Here is a 24,603-nt window from a genome sequence, read left to right on the forward strand (position 1 = left end):
AAAGCAGTTTGAACTTAATAGTTTTGAGTTTGTAGCGTCAACAGCAGATGCAGCTATTATTGTGAACACCCCCTTTTCTAGTTTTTTTTTTTTTTTTTTTTACTAATAGCCCAATTTCATAGCCTTAAGAGTGTGCATATCATGAATGCTTGGTCTTGTTGGATTTGTGAGAATCTACTGGTACCTTGTTTCCCATGTAACAATAAATATACTCAAAACCTTGAATAATCTTTTTAGTCACATAGCACTACTGTTATTCTGAACACTACTGTACATGGAATTGTTTTGGGTTAATAGAAAAGTAACAGATGTATTGCTTTTGTATGGGATTCAAAGAAGGTCCTTTTTAAAAATTGGTTCATTCTGAGCCGAAATTTGTAACATTTATGTTTTTCAGTTTCACTGGAATGGGTCAGTGTATAGTATATAATTTATTCTTTTTTTTGCTGCTTTTTCGGGTCTGGGTTGTGAAGGTGGCAGACCAAGCACTTCCCCATCCTCAGCCAAGTCACGTAACTCCCAGTTGATCCTGAGGAGTTCCCAAGCCAAGTGGGAAATGTAACCCATCTGGGTTGTCCCTGGCGCCTAGTATTTAAGTAATTATTTGTCATGTAGGACCACATTATCTTTGCGTAATCATTATTGTTTCTTTGTAAATACTTTCCATTATATGACCCTTTTCAGTACTTTATAAACCGGACAGAATATTGCATAGCCCTGAATGGATAAATCCACAAGTTGTGGATATACAAATATATTTTTTATAATTTCATATATTATTTGCTTTTTAAGTTTAGTAATTAGCCAGTGTAGAAGCGATACATTAAACAAAAATGAATTATTTTCTTTTACTATGTACTATAATTTCTCAGCCATTGGCATCAAATATTGAATGTAGTACAGCAATGCAAATATTAAAATATTGAACTTGGAAAAACATTCTAGTGACTGAAAGCTTGGTGCATCAGCTCTTGTGTTTTCAGTATGAAGTAATCACACAGAAATATAGTATCTAATGTTACTGCAGGGATACTCTGATTAATTAACTAAGTAACTGCCCATCCACGTGACTGACGCTGGCTGACATAGCAGATTCACAAAAATCGAACCCTATCTCATGCCATTTCATGATGTAATCACGAAAAGTAAATTAATCAACTTCACAAACTTTGATTTTGAATTTTTTTCTGAGACCACGACCGACATTGATGTTGCTCCACTGACATTGACTTAGTTCCTGCGGAGTCTGGCAGACCTTGCTGCTGGTAAGTGCTAAGCAACTTTTCACTCTCCGTCAGCCAGGCTAATCGTCAGAGTGGGAATGGGCCATAATGAACAAACCTTACCGGGTAAACAGCTATTCACTTTTTTTTTTTTTTTTTTGCCCCCACAGTAGTGTAACATGTTTATTTGTAAACCAATTACATATAAGTAGCTGTAAGTGAAAGCAGTGTATTTGTTTTTCCCAGTATTATCTGAAAACCTGCTAATTATATTGATGTACTTTTAGACAGTTAATACTTTGGTGTTGTGGGATTTCATGAAATAAGATTACATGTTGCAGCTAGAATATCCACTGTCATAAGTTACTATGGAGAGCCTTTGTTAGCCAATAAGAAATTAGCAATTACATGAAAAGCCTTTATTTGTACTCATCAGTATTATCTTATAACTGACTGCAAAATTAATTCATGTATTTTTTTTAACAATGTATGTTCCATTATATTGGAATATTATAAAAGAAAATTGCAAAACTCAGAAATACAGTGTCACCATAATTTTAGTCAGCAGCTCTCAGACCTGGCAGAGGTTTCTTGAGCAGCAAGTTGGCAGAGTACATACATGTACCAGGAACAAATTGTTTGCTGCTCTGCATAGATCGCCACAATGGACTGCATTTATATACCATTTTCCCATCTGCATTAGAAGCTCAAAATGCTTTACAACTATGCCTCACAATCACACAAGACACACAGACACACTCACACGCCGATGTCAGGGTGCTGCTATGCAGGGCACTCGCTACACACCGGGAGCAACTAGGGGATTAAGGACCTTGCCCAAGGGCCCTTAGCGTTTTTCTGTTCTGACTGGGTTTTGAACCAAGGATCCTCTGGTCTGAAACCCAACGCTAAACTACTAGATCATCACCGCCCCCATATAGCACTATATCCCAAGGACCACCATTGGTGCCATGGCCCTGCACATTCACTTGCACTGCAAATGACTCCCGCTCGAATGCTCCTCAGCTCGCTTTTGTTACGTCATCAAAACATGATGGCACACCTAACCAGCTGGTGGAAATAACCGCACATGTGAGTCAATGCGCGCGTTCACACGCACTGATTAATTTACTGCTCTGATATATTCAATCATCTTTACACTTCTATTTACACTCAACAAAAATAAACGCAACACTTTTGGTTTTGCTCCCATTTTGTATGAGATGAACTCAAAGATCTAAATCTTTTTCCACATACACAATATCACCATTTCCCTCAAATATTGTTCACAAACCAGTCTAAATCTGTGATAGTGAGCACTTTCCTTTGCTGAGATAATCCATCCCACCTCACAGGTGTGCCATATCAAGATGCTGATTAGACACCATGATTAGTGCACAGGTGTGCTTTAGACTGTCCACAATAAAAGGCCACTCTGAAAGGTGCAGTTTTGTTTTATTGGGGGGGGATACCAGTCAGTATCTGGTGTGACCACCATTTGCCTCATGCAGTGCAACACATCTCCTTCGCATAGAGTTGATCAGGTTGTCAATTGTGGCCTGTGGAATGTTGGTCCACTCCTCTTCAATGGCTGTGCGAAGTTGCTGGATATTGGCAGGAACTGGTACACGCTGTCGTATACGCTGGTCCAGAGCATCCCAAAAATGCTCAATGGGTGACATGTCTGGTGAGTATGCCAGCCATGCAAGAACTGGGACATTTTCAGCTTCCAAGAATTGTGTACAGATCCTTGCAACATGGGGCCGTGCATTATCCTGCTGCAACATGAGGTGATGTTCTTGGATGTATGGCACAACAATGGGCCTCAGGATCTCGTCACGGTATCTCTGTGCATTCAAAATGCCATCAATACAATGCACCTGTGTTCTTCGTCCATAACAGACGCCTGCCCATACCATAACCCCACCGCCACCATGGGCCACTCGATCCACAACATTGACATCAGAAAACCGCTCACCCACACGATGCCACACACGTTGTCTGCCATCTGCCCTGGACAGTGTGAACCGGGATTCATCCGTGAAGAGAACACCTCTCCAACATGCCAAACGCCAGCGAATGTGAGCATTTGCCCACTCAAGTCAGTTACGATGACAAACTGGAATCAGGTCGAGACCCCGATGAGGACGACGAGCATGCAGATGAGCTTCCCTGAGACGGTTTCTGACAGTTTGTGCAGAAATTCTTTGGTTATGCAAACCGATTGTTTCAGCAGCTAGTGGCTGGTCTCAGACGATCTTGGAGGTGAACATGCTGGATGTGGACGTCCTGGGCTGGTGTGGTTACACGTGGTCTGCGGTTGTGAGGCTGGTTGGATGTACTGCCAGATTCTTTGAAACACCTTTGGAGACGGCTTATGGTAGAGAAATGAACATTCAATACACGAGCAACAGCTCTGGTTGACATTCCTGCTGTCAGCATGCCAATTGCACGCTCCCTCAAATCTTGCGACATCTGTGGCATTGTGCTGTGTGATAAAACTGCACCTTTCAGAGTGGCCTTTTATTGTGGACAGTCTAAGGCACACCTGTGCACTAATCATGGTGTCTAATCAGCATCTTGATATGGCACACCTGTGAGGTGGGATGGATTATCTCAGCAAAGGAGAAGTGCTTACTATCACAGATTTAGACTGGTTTGTGAACAATATTTGAGGGAAATGGTGATATTGTGTATGTGGAAAAAGTTTTAGATCTTTGAGTTCATCTCATACAAAATGGGAGCAAAACCAAAAGTGTTGCGTTTATATTTTTGTTGAGTGTATATTTATTCCCCCTTTTGACAGTTTTCTGTTATAAATCAATATATAAGACTTAAAACATAATACAGTGATACAGCAGTGACCACAGCACACTTTTTTTTTTTTAATTGGAGCAAAACAGAGCGCACAGCGTGTCAACAGACAGTGTAGATTCTGATGATGATGGAGATTATCCCTCTTTTGTTCTGGATGAGAAACCAGAGCAGGTGGTCCACCGACATGCACACAGTTCTTCACAGCTTCTTTTTGCAGTTTCTCCAGGACTCAGTTGCTATGAGCTCCGTCCCAGCGTCGAGTTCTGGGACAGCTATGGCTTCAGGCGCGTTTCATTTAAAGCGTTGAGATCGTTAGCTTCGGTTTTTTATGTTCCTCTTTCGTCCCTTTTGTGCTCTTGCTTCGCAGGCTGTTTGGTGATAAAGCTCTTTCGTCCACCTTTTCTCAATGACTTGTGACTTTTTTTTTTAACTTTTTCCCTTCGTTCAGGAATCGTCATGTGCTGTGTGACTGGGCCATTAACCACAAGTTGGGAAAGGTTTGTTAAATTGCGATGGCCACCTTGTGCTTCATTCTGCCCGACGCGGTGTAGGCTAATTGCAACTTACCATCACCTCCCCATTTAATATATGTATATTAAATGAAATGCTCATGATAGAAAAACATGAATATCTTGGGTTTATACTCTGCAATAAAATAAAGGTCAAAGTACAGTAGTGTTCAGAATAATAGTAGTGCTATGTGACTAAAAAGATTAATCCAGGTTTTCAATATATTTCTTGTTACATGGGAAGCGAAGTACCAGTAGATTCAGTATATTCTCACAAATCCAACAAGACCAAGCATTCATGATATGCACGCTCTTAAGGCTATGAAATTGTGCTATTAGTAAAAAAAAAAAAAGTAGAAAAGGAGGTGTTCACAATAATAGTGTGGCATTCAGTCAGTGAGTTCGTCAATTTTGTGGAACAAACAGATGTGAGTCAGGTGTCCCCCATGTAAGGATGAAGCCAGCACCTGTTGAACATGCTTTTCTCTTTGAAAGCCTGAGGAAAATGGGATGTTCAAGACATTGTTCAGAAGAACAGCGTAGTTTGATTAAAAAGTTGATTGGAGAGGGGAAAACTTATACGCAGGTGCAAAAAATTATAGGCTGTTCATCTACAATGATCTCCAATGCTTTAAAATGGACAAAAAAAAACCAGAGACGCATGGAAGAAAATGGAAAACAACCATCAAAATGGATAGAAGAATAACCAGAATGGCAAAGGCTCACCCATTGATCAGCTCCAGGATGATCAAAGACAGTCTGGAGTTACCTGTAAGTGCTGTGACAGTTAGAAGATGCCTGTGTGAAGCTAATTTATTTGCAAGAATCCCCCGCAGAGTCCCTCTGTTAAATAAAAGACATGTGCAGAAGAGTTACAATTTGACAAAGAACACATCAACTGGCCTAAAGAGAAATGGAGGAATATTTTGTGGACTGATGAGAGTAAAATTGTTCTTTTTGGGTCCAAGGGCCGCAGACAGTTTGTGAGACGACCCCCAAACTCTGAATTCAAGCCACAGTTCACAGTGAAGACAGTGAAGCATGGTGGTGCAAGCATCATGATATGGGCATGTTTCTCCTACTATGGTGTTGGACCTATATATCGCATACCAGGTATCATGCATCAGTTTGGATATGTCAAAATACTTGAAGAGGTCATGTTGCCTTATGCTGAAGACGACATGCCCTTGAAATGGGTGTTTCAACAAGACAATGACCCCAAGCACACTAGTAAACGAGCAAAATCTTGGTTCCAAACCAACAAAATTAATGCCTCACAAATGTGAAGAAATCATGAAAAACTGTGGTTATACAACTAAATACTAGTTTAGTGATTCACAGGATTGCTAAAAAAGCAGTTTGAACATAATAGTTTTGAGTTTGTAGCGTCAACAGCAGATGCTACTATTATTGTGAACACCCCCTTTTCTAGTTTTTTTTTATTTTTTTTTACTAATAGCACAATTTCATAGCCTTAAGAGTGTGCATTAGGGTTATGACAAATCTCAAATTTATTAGCCTGGGGTTATAAATGATGAACTTTTACCTAAAACTCACAAAAATGACTTTGGTTTTGCCAGATCTTGAAAAAATCTCCCGCACCTAAGACAGTTTCATATTTCACATTAAAACACCTCGCGGCTCAAACACTCTTTATTATAACATGTCAGTTTTACATACAATACACCTGAGGAATACATGAAAATGAGTACATATAGCATTTGTAGTGTTTTTAATAGTGTTTCAGATTTGTGTATTAGTGTTAATAAATTTGCTGTTAAGATATTTGTCTGTTTTGCAAGTAGATGGTTCCTTTTTCCAGTGAGTAGAGAAGCATTTCACAGCTTTGGGACACTTAACTTTGGATATTGCTGACTGCAGGTCTTCATAATCCGTCTCTGAATAGTGTTGGTTAGAAAACCAGGCCTGCGACCATGTAGTTGCAATGAAATCGCAAGTTACCCTCAGCTGTTCTCGCCAATTTGGAAGAAGGAAAAATGCAATAAGTGCAAAAATTCCTCGTGAGTTCCACCTGGCCCTGTGAAGTGATGGCAGCTTGTGCCATTTGATGCAAGACCATTTTTCCTCCGTTTTGTAAAACTTGTATGCTTCACAAAGCTCAAAAAGGAGTTTAAAATCATTTCTCCAGCCAAGGTTCTCATATTCTGGTATCACTTCTGTGCCCATGTATGCATTTTGCAAATCATCATACTGTTCCAAAATCTCATCATTAAACTCGCAGTTAATGTTAGGTGACGTGACCGTATAGGAAAAAAGAAATCCAACACATCGCAGAACAAGATCAAGAATGTGGTGCTGGCAACCGATGTATTGAGGATCATTGAATCCCTCGTTTCGAAATGTTCTCTGAAACCTGGCTACAACACCATTTTTGCGACCAGTATTGACTGTTGTTGTGTCAGAGATGATCATCTGAATACTGTTCCATGCACTGTACTCATCAAGCAGGTCCTGTAGTGGTATATATATGTCTGCAGCAGTTCCACTGTCACTTGCCAAAATGCCAAGTTGTAATGTTTTGTCATTTTTCAAGCACACAACTTGGTACTCCTTATTGTCAATTTCCTTACCATCAAATTGCAGACAAATTTTATTTGTATATATTTTCTTATTTCTTGATACTTCTTAATTCTTTTCTTGTTACGTTATTTTAAATAGTATTGTGTAAACTCGTATTCTTTAAAAGTGATGTGGTGCTAGGTGCGGGAGGTTTTCTCATGATCCAATGAAATAAACTTCAAAAAAGTGAACTATGGGTAAAAATTCATCAAATGCAATATCAGGAAAATTAAAGTTTTGAAAAACATTTTGTAGTCATAACCCTAGTGTGCATATCATGAATGCTTGGTCTTGTTGGATTTGTGAGAATCTACTGAATCTACTGGTACCTTGTTTCCCATGTCACAATAAGAAATATACTCAAAACCTGGCTTAAACTTTGTAGTCACATAGCACTACTATTATTCTGAACACTACTGTAAATGCATTTTTGTTTTTCCACGTTTTCCATATGATCCAAACTATTTCTGACTTGGGGTGGCATTTTTGCACAGACTGTACAATTGCTTGTATTACCTTGAATCTATTCAAAATAACTCCTAATGAGGAAACTGGCTCATGGAGATCCAAATGGTAAATGGACTGCATTTATATAGCATTTTCCCATCTGCATCAGACACTCAAAGAGCTTTACAAATAATGCCTCATATTCACCCCGATGTGAGGGTGCTGCCATACAAGGTACCCACTACACACCGGGAGCAACTAGGGGATTAAGGACCTTGCCCAAGGGCCCTTAGTGATTTTCTGGTCAGGCTGGGATTTGAACCAAAGATTCTCTGTTCTCAGGCCCAACGATTAACCACTAGACCATCACCTCCCCGTCTAAAATTTTGCACTGGAACCCTTTGATGAATTCTTTAGATTCCCCCATAAGTTACCATATAAAGTTATAACTTCATATGGTAACAAAGTAGAAATTGTAATTGACTTAACAAATATATTGTTTGATAAAATATAATATGTGGAGTAGGGCAATGTTGAGCTTGAGTTGTTTAAGCTAAGTTGCATGTAAACCTTTGCTTGTAACTGTAGGTCATAAGATCATCTAGTGCAGAATTGCACCCAAAGCTTGACTGGGTCTTTACCAGCTTTTGTCTCTGTCTTATATCAATTCAACACTGCACTATTAATATTGCAATGCAGATTGCTCGGTCGTACAAGAGTTAGACTACATTTTTATAGATTCCAGGTGTGACTGTTACTTGTCTGTTGTCCTTGAATACTTCTTCTGCATCCTTCCAATCCACCCAGGTATCAATTTGTACATGCCTTGGCTGGGAAAGCAACCTTTGATTGACTGGTGTTCCATCTTGGGGGAGTCACATGTTCATCTGCTTAAAGCTAGGGTGTCCGGGGATAAGCACTGGCCCAATGGGCCTCGGGGCCTATATAGGACTTATTACTTCTTCTGCTGTTAATGCTGGACTTTCTGCACTAGTGCAGATTACAGTGCCTTTAAATTTTATGAATTCTAATGACTCTCCAGTGAAGCTGATCATCTCATGGGATGAGATGTGGAGGCTGGAGAAAACTTCCAATGTTCTTCTGACTGAGAGCATCCACATCCTGGCTCATGGTGAGGATCACTACTTCTCCATGCTTCTGCACCTTAATGAGACATTCATCATCATGGAACAGCTGGCCAGCTACTCCATTAAGCGCCTTTTTGACAAAGAGGCCTTCCAAAGAGAACCAGCACTCGCTGACCCCCTGCAAATCACCAAGAGGTATTTTATTTGTGTGTGACACTACATCAAGTCAGTCTTTGATGACACGAAACAGATACAACTGAGACACAATAAAACCACAGAACAACTGGTTATTTCTGAAATCATGTCTATCTTTGCTCAGAATGTGTCAAGTATCTTCTGCAGCCATGCCTATGTGCAGAATGTGGCTTTGTAGAGTTTTGCTGCAAATCATGTTTTGCAGCAATTCAAAGTTGACCAAAAAGTTAAACAAAAAGTCAAACTTTGTTCAAAATGAACTTTCAGAATGTGGGCCAATTCAGCCAAAAAGATGAAAGAAATCAAAACTAGCTGTGTTGCTGATCTCGCTAAGTGACCACTTTGGGATATGTCCTGATTAGCTTATATTGATATGAAAAAGAACCAGTTGATATTTGACCAAAATATACAAACTGTGTACGTAAATACAGTATTGTAATTTCATCGTTGCATTCTCCTTTCCTCACAGAGGCCTGGAGGCTCATGCGAAGAGTGAGCAATTCCGAGCATTTTTTAGACTTCCCAAAGAGGAAAACCTATTGGAGGTCCATGAGAGCTTCCTTTGGGTGCCCTTTAGCCACTTTAATACGCTTGGAAAAATATGTCTCTCTGAGAACTACCTGTGTTTTGCCAGTCAGGATGGCAGCCAGTGTCATGTCATCATTCCCATGCGAGAGGTAAAGTAGTGTGTGTTTGTGTGTGTGTATATAATACTCCTGTAACACTCACTTTCAATTATCATGCTCCTTACTGAGGGCTGAATAATAACTACACTCAACAAAAATATAAACGCAACACTTTTGGTTTTGCTCCCATTTTGTATGAGATGAACTCAAAGATCTAAAACTTTTTCCACATACACAATATCACCATTTCCCTCAAATATTGTTCACAAACCAGTCTAAATCTGTGATAGTGAGCACTTCTCCTTTGCTAAGATAATCCATCCCACCTCACAGGTGTGCCATATCAAATGCTGATTAGACACCATGATTAGTGCACAGGTGTGCCTTAGACTGTCCACAATAAAAGGCCACTCTGAAAGGTGGAGTTTTGTTTTATTGGGGGGGGGGATACCAGTCAGTATCTGGTGTGACCACCATCTGCCTCATGCAGTGCAACACATCTCCTTTGCATAGAGTTGATCAGGTTGTCAATTGTGGCCTGTAGAATGTTGGTCCACTCCTCTTCAATGGCTGTGCGAAGTTGCTGGATATTGGCAGGAACTGATACACGCTGTCGTATATGCCGGTCCAGAGCATCCCAAACATGCTCAATGGGTGACATGTCCGGTGAGTATGCCGGCCATGCAAGAACTGGGACATTTTCAGCTTCCAAGAATTGTGTACAGATCCTTGCAACATGGGGCCGTGCATTATCCTGCTGCAACATGGGGTGATGTTCTTGGATGTATGGCACAACAATGGGCCTCAGGATCTCATCACGGTATCTCTGTGCATTCAAAATGCCTTCAATAAAATGCACCTGTGTTCTTCGTCCATGACAGACACCTGCCATACATAACCCCACCGCCACCATGGTCACTCGATCCACAACATTGACATCAGAAAACCGCTCACCCACACGACGCCACACACGCTGTCTGCCATCTGCCCTGAACAGTGTGAACCGGGATTCATCCGTGAAGAGAACACCTCTCCAACGTGCCAAACGCCAGCGAATGTGAGCATTTGCCCACTCAAGTCGGTTACGACGACGAACTGGAGTCAGGTCGAGACCCCGATGAGGACGATGAGCATGCAGATGAGCTTCCCTGAGACGGTTTCTGACAGTTTGTGCAGAAATTCTTTGGTTATGCAAACCGATTGTTTCAGCAGCTGTCCGAGTGGCTGGTCTCAGACGATCTTGGAGGTGAACATGCTGGATGTGGACGTCTTGGGCTGGTGTGGTTACACGTGGTCTGCGGTTGTGAGGCTGGTTGGATGTACTGCCAAATTCTCTGAAACGCCTTTGGAGACGGCTTATGGTAGAGAAATGAACATTCAATACACGAGCAACAGCTCTGGTTGACATTCCTGCTGTCAGCATGCCAATTGCACGCTCCCTCAAATCTTGCGACATCTGTGGCATTGTGCTGTGTGATAAAACTGCACCTTTCAGAGTGGCCTTTTTATTGTGGACAGTCTAAGGCACACCTGTGCACTAATCATGGTGTCTAATCAGCATCTTGATTATCTCAGCAAAGGAGAAGTGCTCACTATCACAGATTTAGACTGGTTTGGGAACAATATTTGAGGGAAATGGTGATATTGTGTATGTGGAAAAAGTTTTAGATCTTTGAGTTCATCTCATACAAAATGGGAGCAAAACCAAAAGTGTTGCGTTTATATTTTTGTTGAGTGTACATTGGTTCTACAATGTTTAATGATGCTTCCTTCTAGGTTGTAAATGTTGAAAAGCCAGACTCCAGCAGCAGGGCTTCTAACGGTGTGTGGTGCGTGGAAGGAGGGCATTACGTTTCTCTGAGATTCGGGAATACCAACGCTTGCAAACACAATCCGTGGCAGGTGTGGGATTAGTGCAAGTCCTCAGCACTCTGCTTCATCAGAGGTAACATGCTGTGTGGCATTCAGGCCTGCTCTTTCTTTAGACATTTGCAGCATAAATGTGATGACAATGGAAAATTTTTATTACCGTGTACTTAAGGCCATACGAGGGCGAGTGCCAGTCACTCATCAACCACTTTGAGGACAATCCAGAAGACGTAACACTAATGGTTGGGCAGAAAGGCAGCAGCAAGGCTGTAAGCACTGAGGCTCTTATGACTGTTTTCCACCCTCACGATCTTGAAAACCTTGATCCCAAAATGGTAAAAATCTGATTTTTCTTGAAACATTGAATTCATTAGCCTCCGTTTAATTGGAAATGGTTTTGAAAAATATGACTGTGCATCTTGATGTATTCAAAAGGGAGGGTTTCAGGTGCATCAGCAGCATCACTGTGGTATGTCTTATCTCTGCATTTGACAGCTTAAAGAAAAGATGAAGGAGCAGTCATGGGATATCCATTTCTCAGAATATGGACGAGGCACAAGTATGTTCTTCACCAGGAAGACGCAAGACTTGATTGTCCGAGGTGTTCCCGAGGCCTTGAGAGGAGAGCTGTGGATGCTTTTTTCAGGTATTCATTCATTGTTTTGTTTTTTTTATTTATTTATTTGTATTTCACTCTCAAAGATGAGACAGGACATTCAGTGATTGAAGACTCACATGGTTCAGATTGTCTTCTGAAATGCTCATTCCACCTAAATATTTCAGTAAACTGTGTCCAGTGTGTGTGATCATTGAACTGACATTGAAGTGTGTTGCATTGCTTCTCTAGGAGCTGTGAACGACATGGCCACTCACCCCGGCTATTACACCGAGTTGGTTGAACAATCTCTTGGCACGAGCACTTTGGCTACGGATGAGATTGAGAGAGACCTCCATCGCTCTTTGCCAGAGCACCCCGCGTTTCAGAGTGACACAGGAATCTCTGCTCTGCGCAGAGTCCTTACAGCCTACGCTTATAGGAACCCAAAATTGGCTACTGCAGGTAATTTCAGGTTTCAGTACTTGGAAACACCAAGATGTTTTTATGGACTGAAAGGAAATAACAGCTTTTACAATACAGTGCCAGTAGTTGGATTTTTTCCCCTCCTTTGTGGCTGCTCTTGTTAAAGGTCTTCACAGCAGATCATCTCAGCCCGTCATTAGCATATTCTTATGTCACCTCCTGGGGTGTTGAAAGGTTTCTGTTCTATACCTGAAATTGCATTGACCTGTTTAGAATGTTCCAAACAGGTGTTCTTCATCAACTTTTCCAGTCTTTTGTTGCCACTGTCCCAGCTTTTTTTGAAATGTGTTGCAGGCATCCATTTCAAAATGAGCAAATATTTGCACAAAACAAAAAAGTCTCAGTTTGAACATTAAATATCTTGTCTTTGTGGGTATTTAATGGAATATAGGTTGAAGAGGATTTGCAAATCGTATTCTGTTTGTTTTTTTTTTTACATTTTACACAACGACCCAAAATTAATTGGAATTGGGGTTATATTTACAGAACAGCCTCAGAATTGATATTCAATGTTTTGATCACAATAGTAAAGGAACTGTTTTACAGAACAAGTTTTTATAAACTCAGAACATGAATATTCTTCAGTGTATGACTGAATAACAGAACAGCCTCAGAATTGAGATTCAATGTAGTAGGAAATTAAGGACTACTAAGTATGCATGAACAAGAGTTGTCATACTCAACACAACTTTCTTTTTTATTTTATTTTTAAATTTTATGATCAAACTGCAATATTTTTTAAATTCTTTTATTTTTACTACCTAACGTTCTTGGTGTTTTTTTTCCACACAAAGTTAAACTAAATTGATTAATGTGTGTGTGTGTGATGGAGAGAGAGAGAGAGTTTGTTCTCCTGACAGATTTATGAACTGCAGTGACAGTGTCATATACTGCATGCAGCCATATACATTAAAAATATTAATATAGGCTACTTTGTGTGTTCAGCTACATGTGTGTATGTGTGTAAGACTTTTCACTGTATTCTTCTCCAAAGCACCGCGTTCAGTATGAGCTAAGTTTTCCAACTGACTTTTTTTTCACCAGTCAAAGAGCAAGCAAACTGTTATTTAAAAAAAAAAAAAAAAAAAGACCAGAGTGGAGGCAGTGACCGACACGACACAAGCCATTTTCAGCTCTGTCTTGTCAAATGCACTGCGTACGATACGAAACAAGTTCACCAAGTAACTTAAATATCATACAAACCAAAATAGAGGCAAGCTTAAGAAAACTTACGGAGTACTGAGAGAGCAGCAGCGTGAGCTCAAGTCAAGCCAAGCACAGAGAGCGAGATCAGTTCCTGTCTCTGTGTGTGGCGAGAGACTGCAGAGAGACACATCTGTGTAGGGAGGGGGCAGGTGCTGTGTGTGACTGGCCAATCACAGAGCGTGAAGACAGTCAGGTTAGCCAATGAGGATTTTCCTTCAGCACAAGCACAGATATTGACCAATTTTTCTTGTATCATGCTTGTACTCATCAAAAATGCTTTATCCATACCGGATACTCGTCTGAAACAAGTATCCGGCTCAACCCTAGTAGATATCAATATGCTCTACCAAACAGTTGAGTTGACCATTAAAGGGATAAACACATTATGATAAGCCTTACCTTACCCTAGCCATCCTCCTCTTTGCTGTTCTGGCAGACTCACAAAGTGCAAACAAGTAGAATGCCAAGAAGCATGAAGGTTATTCCTGCTTTTTATTCAAGAATGTAGTCTCAGTTTGAGAACATGATTTATTCTCTTAAGACCCAGCATGTCCTCCTCACTCAGAGCTTCTTTTTCTTCTTCTTGTTTTATGGTGGTTGGTATCTAACCTAATAGCACATTGCTGCTTCCTTGTGCTTTGAAAAATGAACGAGAGTAGCTCATTCAGATCAGTATATGGGAACAGTCTTCAGTGGTCATGCGTGTAAACATTTCCATCTTATCACTGTAGATTATAATGCAGTATTTTTATTTAATTTTTTTACATTAAGCCCCGGTCACACCGCACTCACGAAGGACACCGAAGCCAAAATGAAACAAGAAATCTGGACTTGGGTTGACTTTCGGAGACATTATTTAACCGTTGTCCAGCTTCATTCCTGTTGAAAACTGTGAACAAATCCTGACAACAACCTCAATTCATCCATATTCCATTTTGCTTTCTGTCTTGACAGTTCCTCGTCATTTGTATAGTTCCCCTACCGCCAGTGTTCCGTTTGATTGTCGTCCAGCCTCTCTCTCTCCAGCCTGTCAACGTCTTGTGCACACACATGTTGTCAAGACAACGCTGCTGTAGGTGGGGGTGGATAGCACAGACTCGCTGCAGAAATGATCCCACGCTGGTGCTTCATTTTGATTTTGTTTATGAGCGTCAAGGTCGCCGTTCACTTTGTTTTTCTTTTGTTAGTTTCAGTTTTGTTTCAGTCTTGGTTATGGGAGAAGTCCAGGCTCATTTGTCCACTTTTTCTCGATTTGTGACTTTAGGACTTTTTTTCCTTTGTTCAGCTAACGCAGTGTGTCCAGGCCATAAGTTGCTTTGAAAAGCAACTCCTGGCATCAGCCAAACAAGTTTAAAATGAAAAAGATAGAAAATATGGCATTTTTGAGAGCAAAGGACCAACATAAAAATGCTCTGTTAAATCTGTGTTCACAAAAACATACAGGAAGTGGTACTTGTTTTTACCTTCCATCAAGAGCTTGTAAAAATGATTTAATATCTTGTTTCCGCCACTGTTTTCTTCAGTTTTTGACTTTGAAAAGGGCAGTGACTCTGAAAGGCTGAGATGTATTTAACTTAAAACACTTGGCACAAAAAAGTCCAAGCACTTAAGAAATTAAAAATGAAAAAAAGCCACCCCTCTAACATCACGGAAAAAGGTGCTAATGTTCAGGCAAAAAATGACTCAGGTGACCACCTTGCTGTTGCATCTACTCCTTGCAATTAAAGTTGTCCCTTTAAAAAAAAAAAAAAAAATCTTAATTTTTCTCCTGTTTAGGCCATGAATATTCTCACATCTGTTCTCCTGCTTTATGCTAAAGAAGAGGAGGCTTTCTGGCTGTTGGTTGCCGTCTGTGAGAGAATGCTACCCGATTACTTTAACAGACGAATTATAGGTGAGAGCTGAAGCTAAGAATTGCTTTTGAACACAAAGTGTTTTGCGTCTCGTAATTTTAGAACATAAAATATTAAGGATAGCTGCTGCTTGTTTTGTTTGTTTTGGCATGTTTCTTCAGGTGCTTTAGTTGACCAAGCAGTGTTTGAGGAGCTGATTCGGGAAAACCTCCCTCAGCTGGTGGAGCACATGACCGACCTGAGTTTCTTCTCATCTGTGTCCTTGTCCTGGTTTCTCACCCTCTTCATCAGCATCCTACCCATAGAGAGCGCTGTGAATGTGGTCGACTGTTTTTTCTACGATGGCATCAAAGCCATTTTGCAGCTTGGTCTTGCTGTGCTGGATTACAACATGGAGGCTCTGATAAGCTGCCACGACGACGCCGAGGCTGTCACCATCCTCAGCAAGTCTGTGTCAGATACAATGGGCCAAACAGTTAATTTACTGCTCATGAATACTTGCATAACAGAGTTACATGTCTTTGAAAATGACATAACATAACACTGTAATTTAATTATCTTTATTTTGTCTCCAGATTCTTTGACAGTGTAACAAACAAAGACAGTCCACTGCCTCCAACAGTGCAGCAAGCTTCGACGGGCAGTAATGACAAATCATCCCACTGCAGCGTGGACATCAGTGAATTAATCAGAGAGGCTTATGAGGTACTACATGATTCTTCAGTGTCAATTTTATTCAGTGACGATGGTGATCTAGTTTATTTTTAATTCATCTTTTTGCTTTCAGAAATATGGAATTATCCGTTCTGAGGAAGTTGAGAATTTAAGGAGAAGAAACAAATTATTTGTGATCCAGACGCTAGAAGATACAACCAAACAAAATGTTGTGAGTAGCCTTTTCTTTAATACAATAATTTGATGGTTGACTGGAATTTAGGATTGATTTTTATGTCTTGTCATAGTATTTGATACACTGGTGCCATCGTGTGTGTATCTGTGAATGCAGACATGTTTTTGTGAGCACAGTAACTCATTGACACTATAGATCAGACCAGTCATTCCCAAAGTGGGGTCCATGATAGTGGTGCGAGTGGGCCATGAGAGATCTTCCATCCATTCTCTGAACTCGCTGATTCCAGTTAAGGGTCACAGAGGGCTAAAGCCTATCCCAGCAGTCATTTCATGAGAGAGTTGGTCTGGCAGGTGTCTGTTAGTACAACCCCTGGCAAAAATTATGGAATCACCGGCCTCAGAGGATGTTCATTCAGTTGTTTAATTTTGTAGAAAAAAAGCAGATCACAGACATGACACAAAACTAAAGTCATTTCAGATGGCAACTTTCTGGCTTTAAGAAACACTATAAGAAATCAAGAAAAAAGATTGTGGCAGTCAGTAACGGTTACTTTTTTAGACCAAGCAGAGGAAAAAAATATGGAATCACTCAATTCTGAGGAAAAAATTATGGAATCACCCTGTAAATTTTCATCCCCCAAATTAACACCTGCATCAAATCAGATCTGCTCATTGACATTGACCCTATGTGTCTTTTTGCAAGGAATGTTTTTGCAGTTTTTGCTGTATGGCAAGATGCATTATCATCTTGAAAAATGATTTCATCATCCCCAAACATCCTTTCAATTGTCCAAAATATCAACATAAACTTGTGCATTTATTGATGATGTAATGACAGCCATCTCCCCAGTGCCTTTACCTGACATGCAGCCCCATATCATCAATGACTGTGGAAATTTACATGTTCTCTTCAAGCAGTCATCTTTATAAATCTCATTGGAAAGGCACCAAACAAAAGTTCCAGCATCATCACCTTGCCCAATGCAGATTCGAGATTCATCACTGAATATGACTTCATCCAGTCATCCACAGTCCACAATTGCTTTTCCTTAGCCCATTGTAACCTTGTTTTTTTCTGTTTAGGTGTTAATGATGCCTTTCGTTTAGCTTTTCTGTATGTAATCCCATTTCCTTTAGGCGGTTTCTTACAGTTCGGTCACAGACGTTGACTTCCAGTTTCCTCCCATTCGTTCCTCATTTGTTTTGTTGTACATTTTTCGATTTTTGAGACATATTGCTTTAAGTTTTCTGTCTTGACGCTTTGATGTCTTCCTTGGTCTACCAGTATGTTTGCCTTTAACAACCTTCCCATGTGGTTTGTATTTGGTCCAGAGTTTAGACACAGCTGACTGTGAACAACCAACATCTTTTGCAACATTGCATGATGATTTACTCTCTTTTAAGAGTTTGATAATCCTCTCCTTTGTTTCAATTGACATCTCTCGTGTTGGAGCCATGATTCATGTCAGTCCACTTGGTGCAACAGCTCTCCAAGGTGTGTTCACTCCTTTTTACATGCAGACTAACGAGCAGATCTGATATGATGCAGGTGTTAGTTTTGGGGATGAAAATTTACAGGGTGATTCCATAATTTTTTCCTCAGAATTGAGTGATTCCATATTTTTTCCTCTGCTTGGTCTAAAAAAGTAACCGTTACTGACAGCCACAATCTTTTTTTCTTGATTTCTTATAATGTTTCTTAAAGCCAGAAAGTTGCCATTTGAAATGACTTTAGTTTTGTGTCATGTCTGTGATCTGCTTTTTTTCTACAAAATTAAACAACTGAATGAACATCCTCCGAGGCCGGTGATTCCATAATTTTTGCCAGGGGTTGTACTTGATTGGCTGCATAGCTGAATGAGCTAATCAGCTTGTGACAAAGCATGAAGTGGAAAATGTGTAGGTCCTTTGGTACTTGAGGTCCAAGTTGAGAATCATTTGACATAAAATAAACACAAACAGCCCTACTACTGGTGAAGCTTAATCACAGTGTACGTGGGACAACTAAGGCCACTGTTGCTTGTGTTCAATGAGATATACTTTATTGATCTGTTTACACTCCAGTTACCTCAGACAGCAATTAGTCCACAATTATTACTTGTTTACCTTAATAGTGGCACACATCACAATTAATGACAGCACATACACATTTGACATTGTTTATGTGCACTAAATTTGAAGAAGTCTGTTATCCGAATTGAGGCAAGTGGGTGAAGGTCATGCAGCAACCCTGAGCTACCGTCAGCTTGGGGGGAGAACGGGGACCTGCCGCAGCTAAAACCGCGCCGCCCCTGCAGAAGGGAAGGGAAGATGAGAGCAAAAGCCGGAGTGGGGGGTGTGTGTGATGGGGGGGTAGGAGGGGGGGGGGAGAGGGAGTGGAGCATGCTTCAGTCCTGTGAAACCGTCCTTCAGGCTGATAAGCCTGCCATGTTGTGGTTTGAGCAGTGAAAAACACTTTTTACAGCTTCACTTGAACAACCAAATCCCAGTTATGAATTAAGAATATTCCCCTGGCCTCCGAAATCTTCATCTGCAAGGCACGCATCTGCTCCAAGATGTCATCCAGTTTGCGTCTGAGTTCAAGAGTCATCGCAGTCTGAGAATGCATTGCCTTACCAAACTCGTTAATCATGACGGACAAGCGAGGGGCCGTTGTTCTTGATGCCGCCGTCTTGACAATTTTCCGGTAGATCAGGGCAGCACATAAGCCAGAAAGTACCAGCCCTGCTACCATAAGACCAAATATGAATAAATCCTTGACGTCCTCCACAGAGAATGGCACAAAGCATGCAAATACGCCCAAATACGACCCCCAGGGGTCGAGAACATAGCCCGCAGGATACGTTCCATCTGGGCAGGTAGCATCCCCCGGTCCTGACCTTCTTGTAGAAAAGATGGTGTCAATAGCATTCAGAGACCAGCTGATCAATTCCATGTTTAATCCAATAGTAGTTCAATAGATCCGGTAGCCAATATAATTTGAGGAATTCACAGTTTGGTGAAGTAGGGACTTGAAGGTTAAAGCAGAGATAAGGGAGAGTGGAGGAGATGCGACCGCCCTCGTCAGAGTCCCAAGCTGTAAATGCTGTAAATTAATGTTATTGTTATATTCAAAATGTCTGCATATTATAGCTGGCACAAATAGGATGTCATGTACAGTACAGATTTGGTGTTCATTTGCATAAATCATTCCAACAGCCATACCTCCAGAATGTTTCCTAAGACATTTCATATTCACAACGTATACATGCCTTGTCTTGACAGATATGATGATATGTATAGATATGTTTATTATGGTGCTTATATCTAAATACTGCATTTTTATGAAAATACTGTAGGCCATTAGGACATTGGATTGTCTGCTACTATTAATTTTCAGGTGCGGGTGGTGTCCCAAGACGTGAGGTTCAGTGCCTCACAACTTGATGAGCTTTACAATTTGTTCAAAGTAAGTTGATGGCTCAGCTGTTCTTTCATCTATTAGCTGTGCCTGCACTATCATCCTTCATAAATGGCATTGGCCATAATAGCAGAAAAATGTGTAGAGAAAAACAAAGTGTTGAAATTATGAAATATAGTCCGTGCTCCTTTTTTATTTGTCAGAGGCAGCATTTCATCAGCTGCTATTGGACCATAAACAGCCCAGCCCTCCTCCATCATGACCCCAGCCTGGCCTATTTAGAGCAGTACCAGCTGGGGTTCAAGCAGTTCAGTGTGCTGTTTGCCCTGCTGGAGCCCTGGGCTTTCTGCACCAACAAGAGTGTCCTCTCTCTTTGGGTGTTCCGCCTGATTGATGAGAACCAGGATGGCCTTGTCAACTTTAAAGAATTTTGTTGTGCCCTTGGTAAATGCACTCAAGCTTTGCCCTCTGTTGATCCATCTGTTAACCTTCACATCTCTCTGCTCTAAAACTGGATACCGCTTCTTCCACAGATACTTTGTACACAGGGTCTTTCACAAATAAGCTGAAATTCCTCTTCAAGCTGCATCTACCACCAGGTGAGTACCAAACACAGAATAAAACAAGCAGCGTGTCTAAATCCAAATGGTAAATTTAATTTTTTCAAATAAATTGTTGTTTTTTTAACATTCCTTTCTTTATGCTAAGAAAGACAGAAATATTAGGTTGGTTTTTGGTGCTTGATTGTGCTGACTCTGTATTAATACAGGAAAAGCAGATGTGCAGGAGCTCTCCAAAACTCAGGCTCACATCATGTCAATAATACAGTCCTTAGATTGTTTCAGTGAGCAGATTGCCTACAAAAGCAAACTGTCCTTTAAGTGTGAATTGCCTTCATATTTTGGTGCTGCCTGCTTTAGGCACAGGTACGAGTGGCAAGAAATTTGTCATGTCAATAGTGCATACATATAAGAAACTGATGGCTTTTTTGCAAGAGGGACGCTTCTCCATAATGAGGATCTGTGACAGGAGCAGAACTGATGGATATTAATTATTTATTTGTTTGAAATGTCCTGTGTCGTTCTGGGCTTATATGACAGTTAACAAGAAACTGGATGACCACCAGACAAATCATAAGGCACAGTGCCATAAATTCCAAAAGGGATACACTTCAGAACATATTGTATGCAGTGTCCTCTGTCTCAGCTGCCAGGCACCATCATCTACAAATCCTGATAGAACAAAAGTACATACATGAATAGAATAAACCTCAACTCAGCATATCAACATCAGACAACCACAACAAATCAGAATTCTTCACTTAGATCTTATCAAGCAGACAATTCATCAAATCACTGTACAAGCCGCAGTAGAATAAAAGATGAAATTAATCTTCAGCAACAGCAGGATGACAAAAACAGTCCGTAAGCATGTGTCACAGTGACCTCACCTTGCTTCAGCCGTAGTCACAGCTGTTGATATGCTGAAAAATGCCTGTACAAAGTGGGACACTTCCATCAGTCAGTTATAGAACCATGTGCTGTCAACAGCTGGGAGGTTTTAATTGTGTGCATATATTAAAAATTATGCTTTGGTATTACAAGAAATTAAGTCACAGATACAAATTCTGGCCCGGAGTTTTTAATGTGGTGTATATGCACATACAAATATTCAAGATATATTCATTGCCACCCCAGTTAGCGTAATATCTCAAGAGCCAGTTGACCAATTTCATTCATATTTAGCATAAGGGTCATTCCAGCTTGCAGTGTCAAAGACCATGCTTAAATCCAGGGGGGACAGAGCCTTCTCTGTGGCAGGTCCCAGACTTTAGAATGCTCTGTCCTTCACGTCCGAACTGCCCCACAGTGGAGTGTTTGGTTGCAGGACTTCTGTGTGTTCCCAGGGTGAATAAAAAATCTGCCGATCACAGAGCTTTCTCCTACCGTGCCCCAGCTCTGTGGAACACACATTCGGCAGTCGGATACCTACTGTGGAGACTTTTAAGTCACATTTAAAGACTCATTTGTTTTCCCTGTTTTAGCATTAGTGTTATGATGTGCTTTTACGTGTTTTCATGTATTCTTGTATTCTTTTATGGTTGTCTTTTTATTGTGTTTAAAATTTTTAATTAAGTTTTTTTATGTTGTGTGAAGCGCCTTGAGACGATTTCATCGTGAATTGGTGCTATATAAATTAATAAATTTGAAATTTTAAGTCTCGCCTAAAGACCCAGTTTTATTCTCTGGCTTTTAGCTCTGTGTGAGTTGTATGGTCCTCTGTTGTCTTTTAGTGTTTTAACTTGTACTTTTATGATATTTTATAATGGCTTTTATCTATAGTTTGATTTTGTACTTTTCTAATGATATAGTCATTTATTTATTTATGGTTTTATTGCATTTATACTATTTTCATGGTAGGAGTGCTGTTTTATTCAATTTTTGGGCAGCACTTTGGTAACCATAGTAGAGAAGCTTGAATCTTTGACTGGACTGGGTTGTTTATTCAACTGGGTTGAATAAACAGAAGCCACAAAAGCGGAGGGTGCTAACTAGAGCACAATAAATGCTAATTAGAGCTATTGTTTAGTCACTAGCCCACAGCAGTCTGCCTCTCCTTAAGAGGGGTCTGGTTAGGTTTAAAACTCCAGCTTTTGTGGCTTCTGTTTATTCTTTTCTACAAGAGTCAAGACAGAAGTCAGACTACCAGAGCAAGAATTTTAGCTGAGGAAGCTTCAGCGATTTGAAGCGAAACGTCCTCGTGTCAAGCAACCCAGTCTAGTCGAAGATTCCAGCTTCTACTATGGAAACCACCTGGACAACTGAGAGCCTACACAGAAGCACTTTGGTAACATTCTGTTTGTAAAATGTGCTATAGAAATAAAGTGGATTGGATAAGGGTGGCCTTGTGTAATCCCCCGGTACCAGTTGATTACGATGATCTTAAGGTCAGTTCAAGGTCACAGTGAGATATTAAAGATATTGTGATTGCCACCCTAGTTGGCATGATATCTCAAGAACCAGCTGACCAATTTCATTCATATGTAGCATAAGGGTGTCCTTGGGTAATCCCCCGAAACCAGTCGATTACAATGACCTTAGGGTCAATTTCAAAGTCACAGTGAGATATTCAAGATATTGTGATTGCCACCCTAGTTAGCGTGATATCTCAAGAACCAGCTGACCAATTTCATTCATATTTAGCATAAGGGTACTACTTGGATGATCCCTGACACTTTGTATTACAGATTTGAGGGGACCAGGAAGATATGTCATCTCCTGAGGACTCTTCTTTAAATATGTTGGCCACTTGAATAAAGCTTATACAGAAGTTTTGTGACTATTCTAGTTATTCATACTGTTGAAGCAGTTGAGTTAACATGGCCGCTGAAATCATCAACCTCTTTTGTGTTCAGCTGCGTGTTCCTCTCACAGACACAGAGAAAACAGTGAGTTAAGCATCCTTTTAGTTCGCTTGGGTACGGAATTGCTGACGTTTAAGCTACCACACCACATTAGGGGTATGTTTAAACAGAGAAACTAAATGGGGTGTTAAAATCGCCTCTCCTGTTGTGTAGCATTCTGCAGAGCTTTGTGAAGGAGCAGACGTGAGGCAAAATAAGTAATTTATGACTTTGTTTTAAACAAAACAGAAACTTCCAGGTGTGGATGGAGTTTATCAAGCTGATACCAGTTTGTGAAATAAAATAATTAAATCGTGATCTCCCTAACATACAGTTTATTTGTTTTGAACTGTTGTATTGCATCTGGATGTCTAAATCTGTGCTTTATTAATCTAGTTCTTAACACGTTCTAATCATCTGTATTATACTGTAGATGTGCTTCACACTACCCTCTTAATCTTTCCTTTCAGTGCAACCACTGATGGTGCCTTTTAGCTTTTACAGGTAGTCCTTTGTGCTCAAAAGAACAAAGACTCCAGCACTTTATTCCAGTGACTGAAGACTCTCACTTCAGTAAAAACACTGGTTAGCCTTTTTCCTCTTTCTTATCTTTTGAAACACTAAGCTGGCTTTTCCTTTTCCTCTTAAATTGAGTCAGAATACACATTAAAATGCTTGCCCAGTTTCTTGTTGAAGTTCGTTTACAATGTTTATTCACATTTTCACACTTCTGTATTCCAGCATTTGAGCTTCCAGAAGATGGCGTCATAAGGAAAAGTCCTGAAAGAGGTAGTTTCACCTTGCACTTGGGGAAACATTAGTTGTGGAAAATAATACTTGGTTTTAACAAAATATACGTGCCATTTGTATATTTAATGTTGGGATTTATCTGTGATACTTACAGGAAGAGGAAAAGTGGACCTGCAGGCTTACCTGAAGCAGTGGCAAAACGAAATACTTAAGAAAGAGGAAACCATCAAGGACTTACCGAGAATTAATCAGGTAACACAATCGTTCATTGACCAGAACATTAGGATTTGCTCAACCATCCTGCTGAGAACTAAGCGTGAGTAACACATTAAAGTCCTTCCCGCTGCTTCTGTGGTCTGTGCTGCGAAGGCTCAGCAGCGGGGTGCAGTTCTGTCACCGTGGTAGCTGTCGGTAGGAAGCCCACATCATTTATTACATTTTGGAACATTCATTGCAAGTAATGATTACAAGTGTGGCTCGATTGGTTCTGAAGTAACCCTACAAATTTTGCTAGTGACTGATACAACACTGTGTCATTGTTGAAGGTTGGCAATTCAAGCTTGAAGCTATTTGGCTCTTAATGATAGTCTTTGTAGTCCAGTGATGAGTGATAAAATTGGCTGTGACCGTACTTTTCTGCTGTTGCCATGGTGACACCACAAGCTGTGGCAAAATGGTGGAAAACTTGAGCAATGATCAACTTG

General features: G+C 40.5%; 1 protein-coding gene across 1 annotated transcript in view; it reads left to right on the forward strand.

Annotated features, from left to right (window-relative positions):
• tbc1d8b (TBC1 domain family member 8B) overlaps positions 1-24,603 on the forward strand; it is a 62,878-nt gene that overhangs the window by 33,770 nt on the left and 4,505 nt on the right. The window contains 19 exon segments of the mRNA XM_034179100.1: positions 8,619-8,859; positions 9,329-9,536; positions 11,262-11,303; positions 11,306-11,372; positions 11,375-11,430; positions 11,549-11,689; positions 11,850-12,000; positions 12,202-12,414; positions 12,649-12,662; positions 15,418-15,535; positions 15,656-15,941; positions 16,070-16,199; positions 16,282-16,380; positions 19,726-19,794; positions 19,950-20,190; positions 20,280-20,345; positions 23,645-23,734; positions 23,891-23,938; positions 24,054-24,151. Of these exon segments, the coding sequence (XP_034034991.1) occupies positions 8,619-8,859; positions 9,329-9,536; positions 11,262-11,303; positions 11,306-11,372; positions 11,375-11,430; positions 11,549-11,689; positions 11,850-12,000; positions 12,202-12,414; positions 12,649-12,662; positions 15,418-15,535; positions 15,656-15,941; positions 16,070-16,199; positions 16,282-16,380; positions 19,726-19,794; positions 19,950-20,190; positions 20,280-20,345; positions 23,645-23,734; positions 23,891-23,938; positions 24,054-24,151 (2,378 nt within the window).

Source organism: Thalassophryne amazonica, chromosome 9, assembly GCF_902500255.1.
Source record: "Thalassophryne amazonica chromosome 9, fThaAma1.1, whole genome shotgun sequence".
NCBI classification, from domain to species: Eukaryota; Metazoa; Chordata; class Actinopteri; order Batrachoidiformes; family Batrachoididae; genus Thalassophryne; species Thalassophryne amazonica.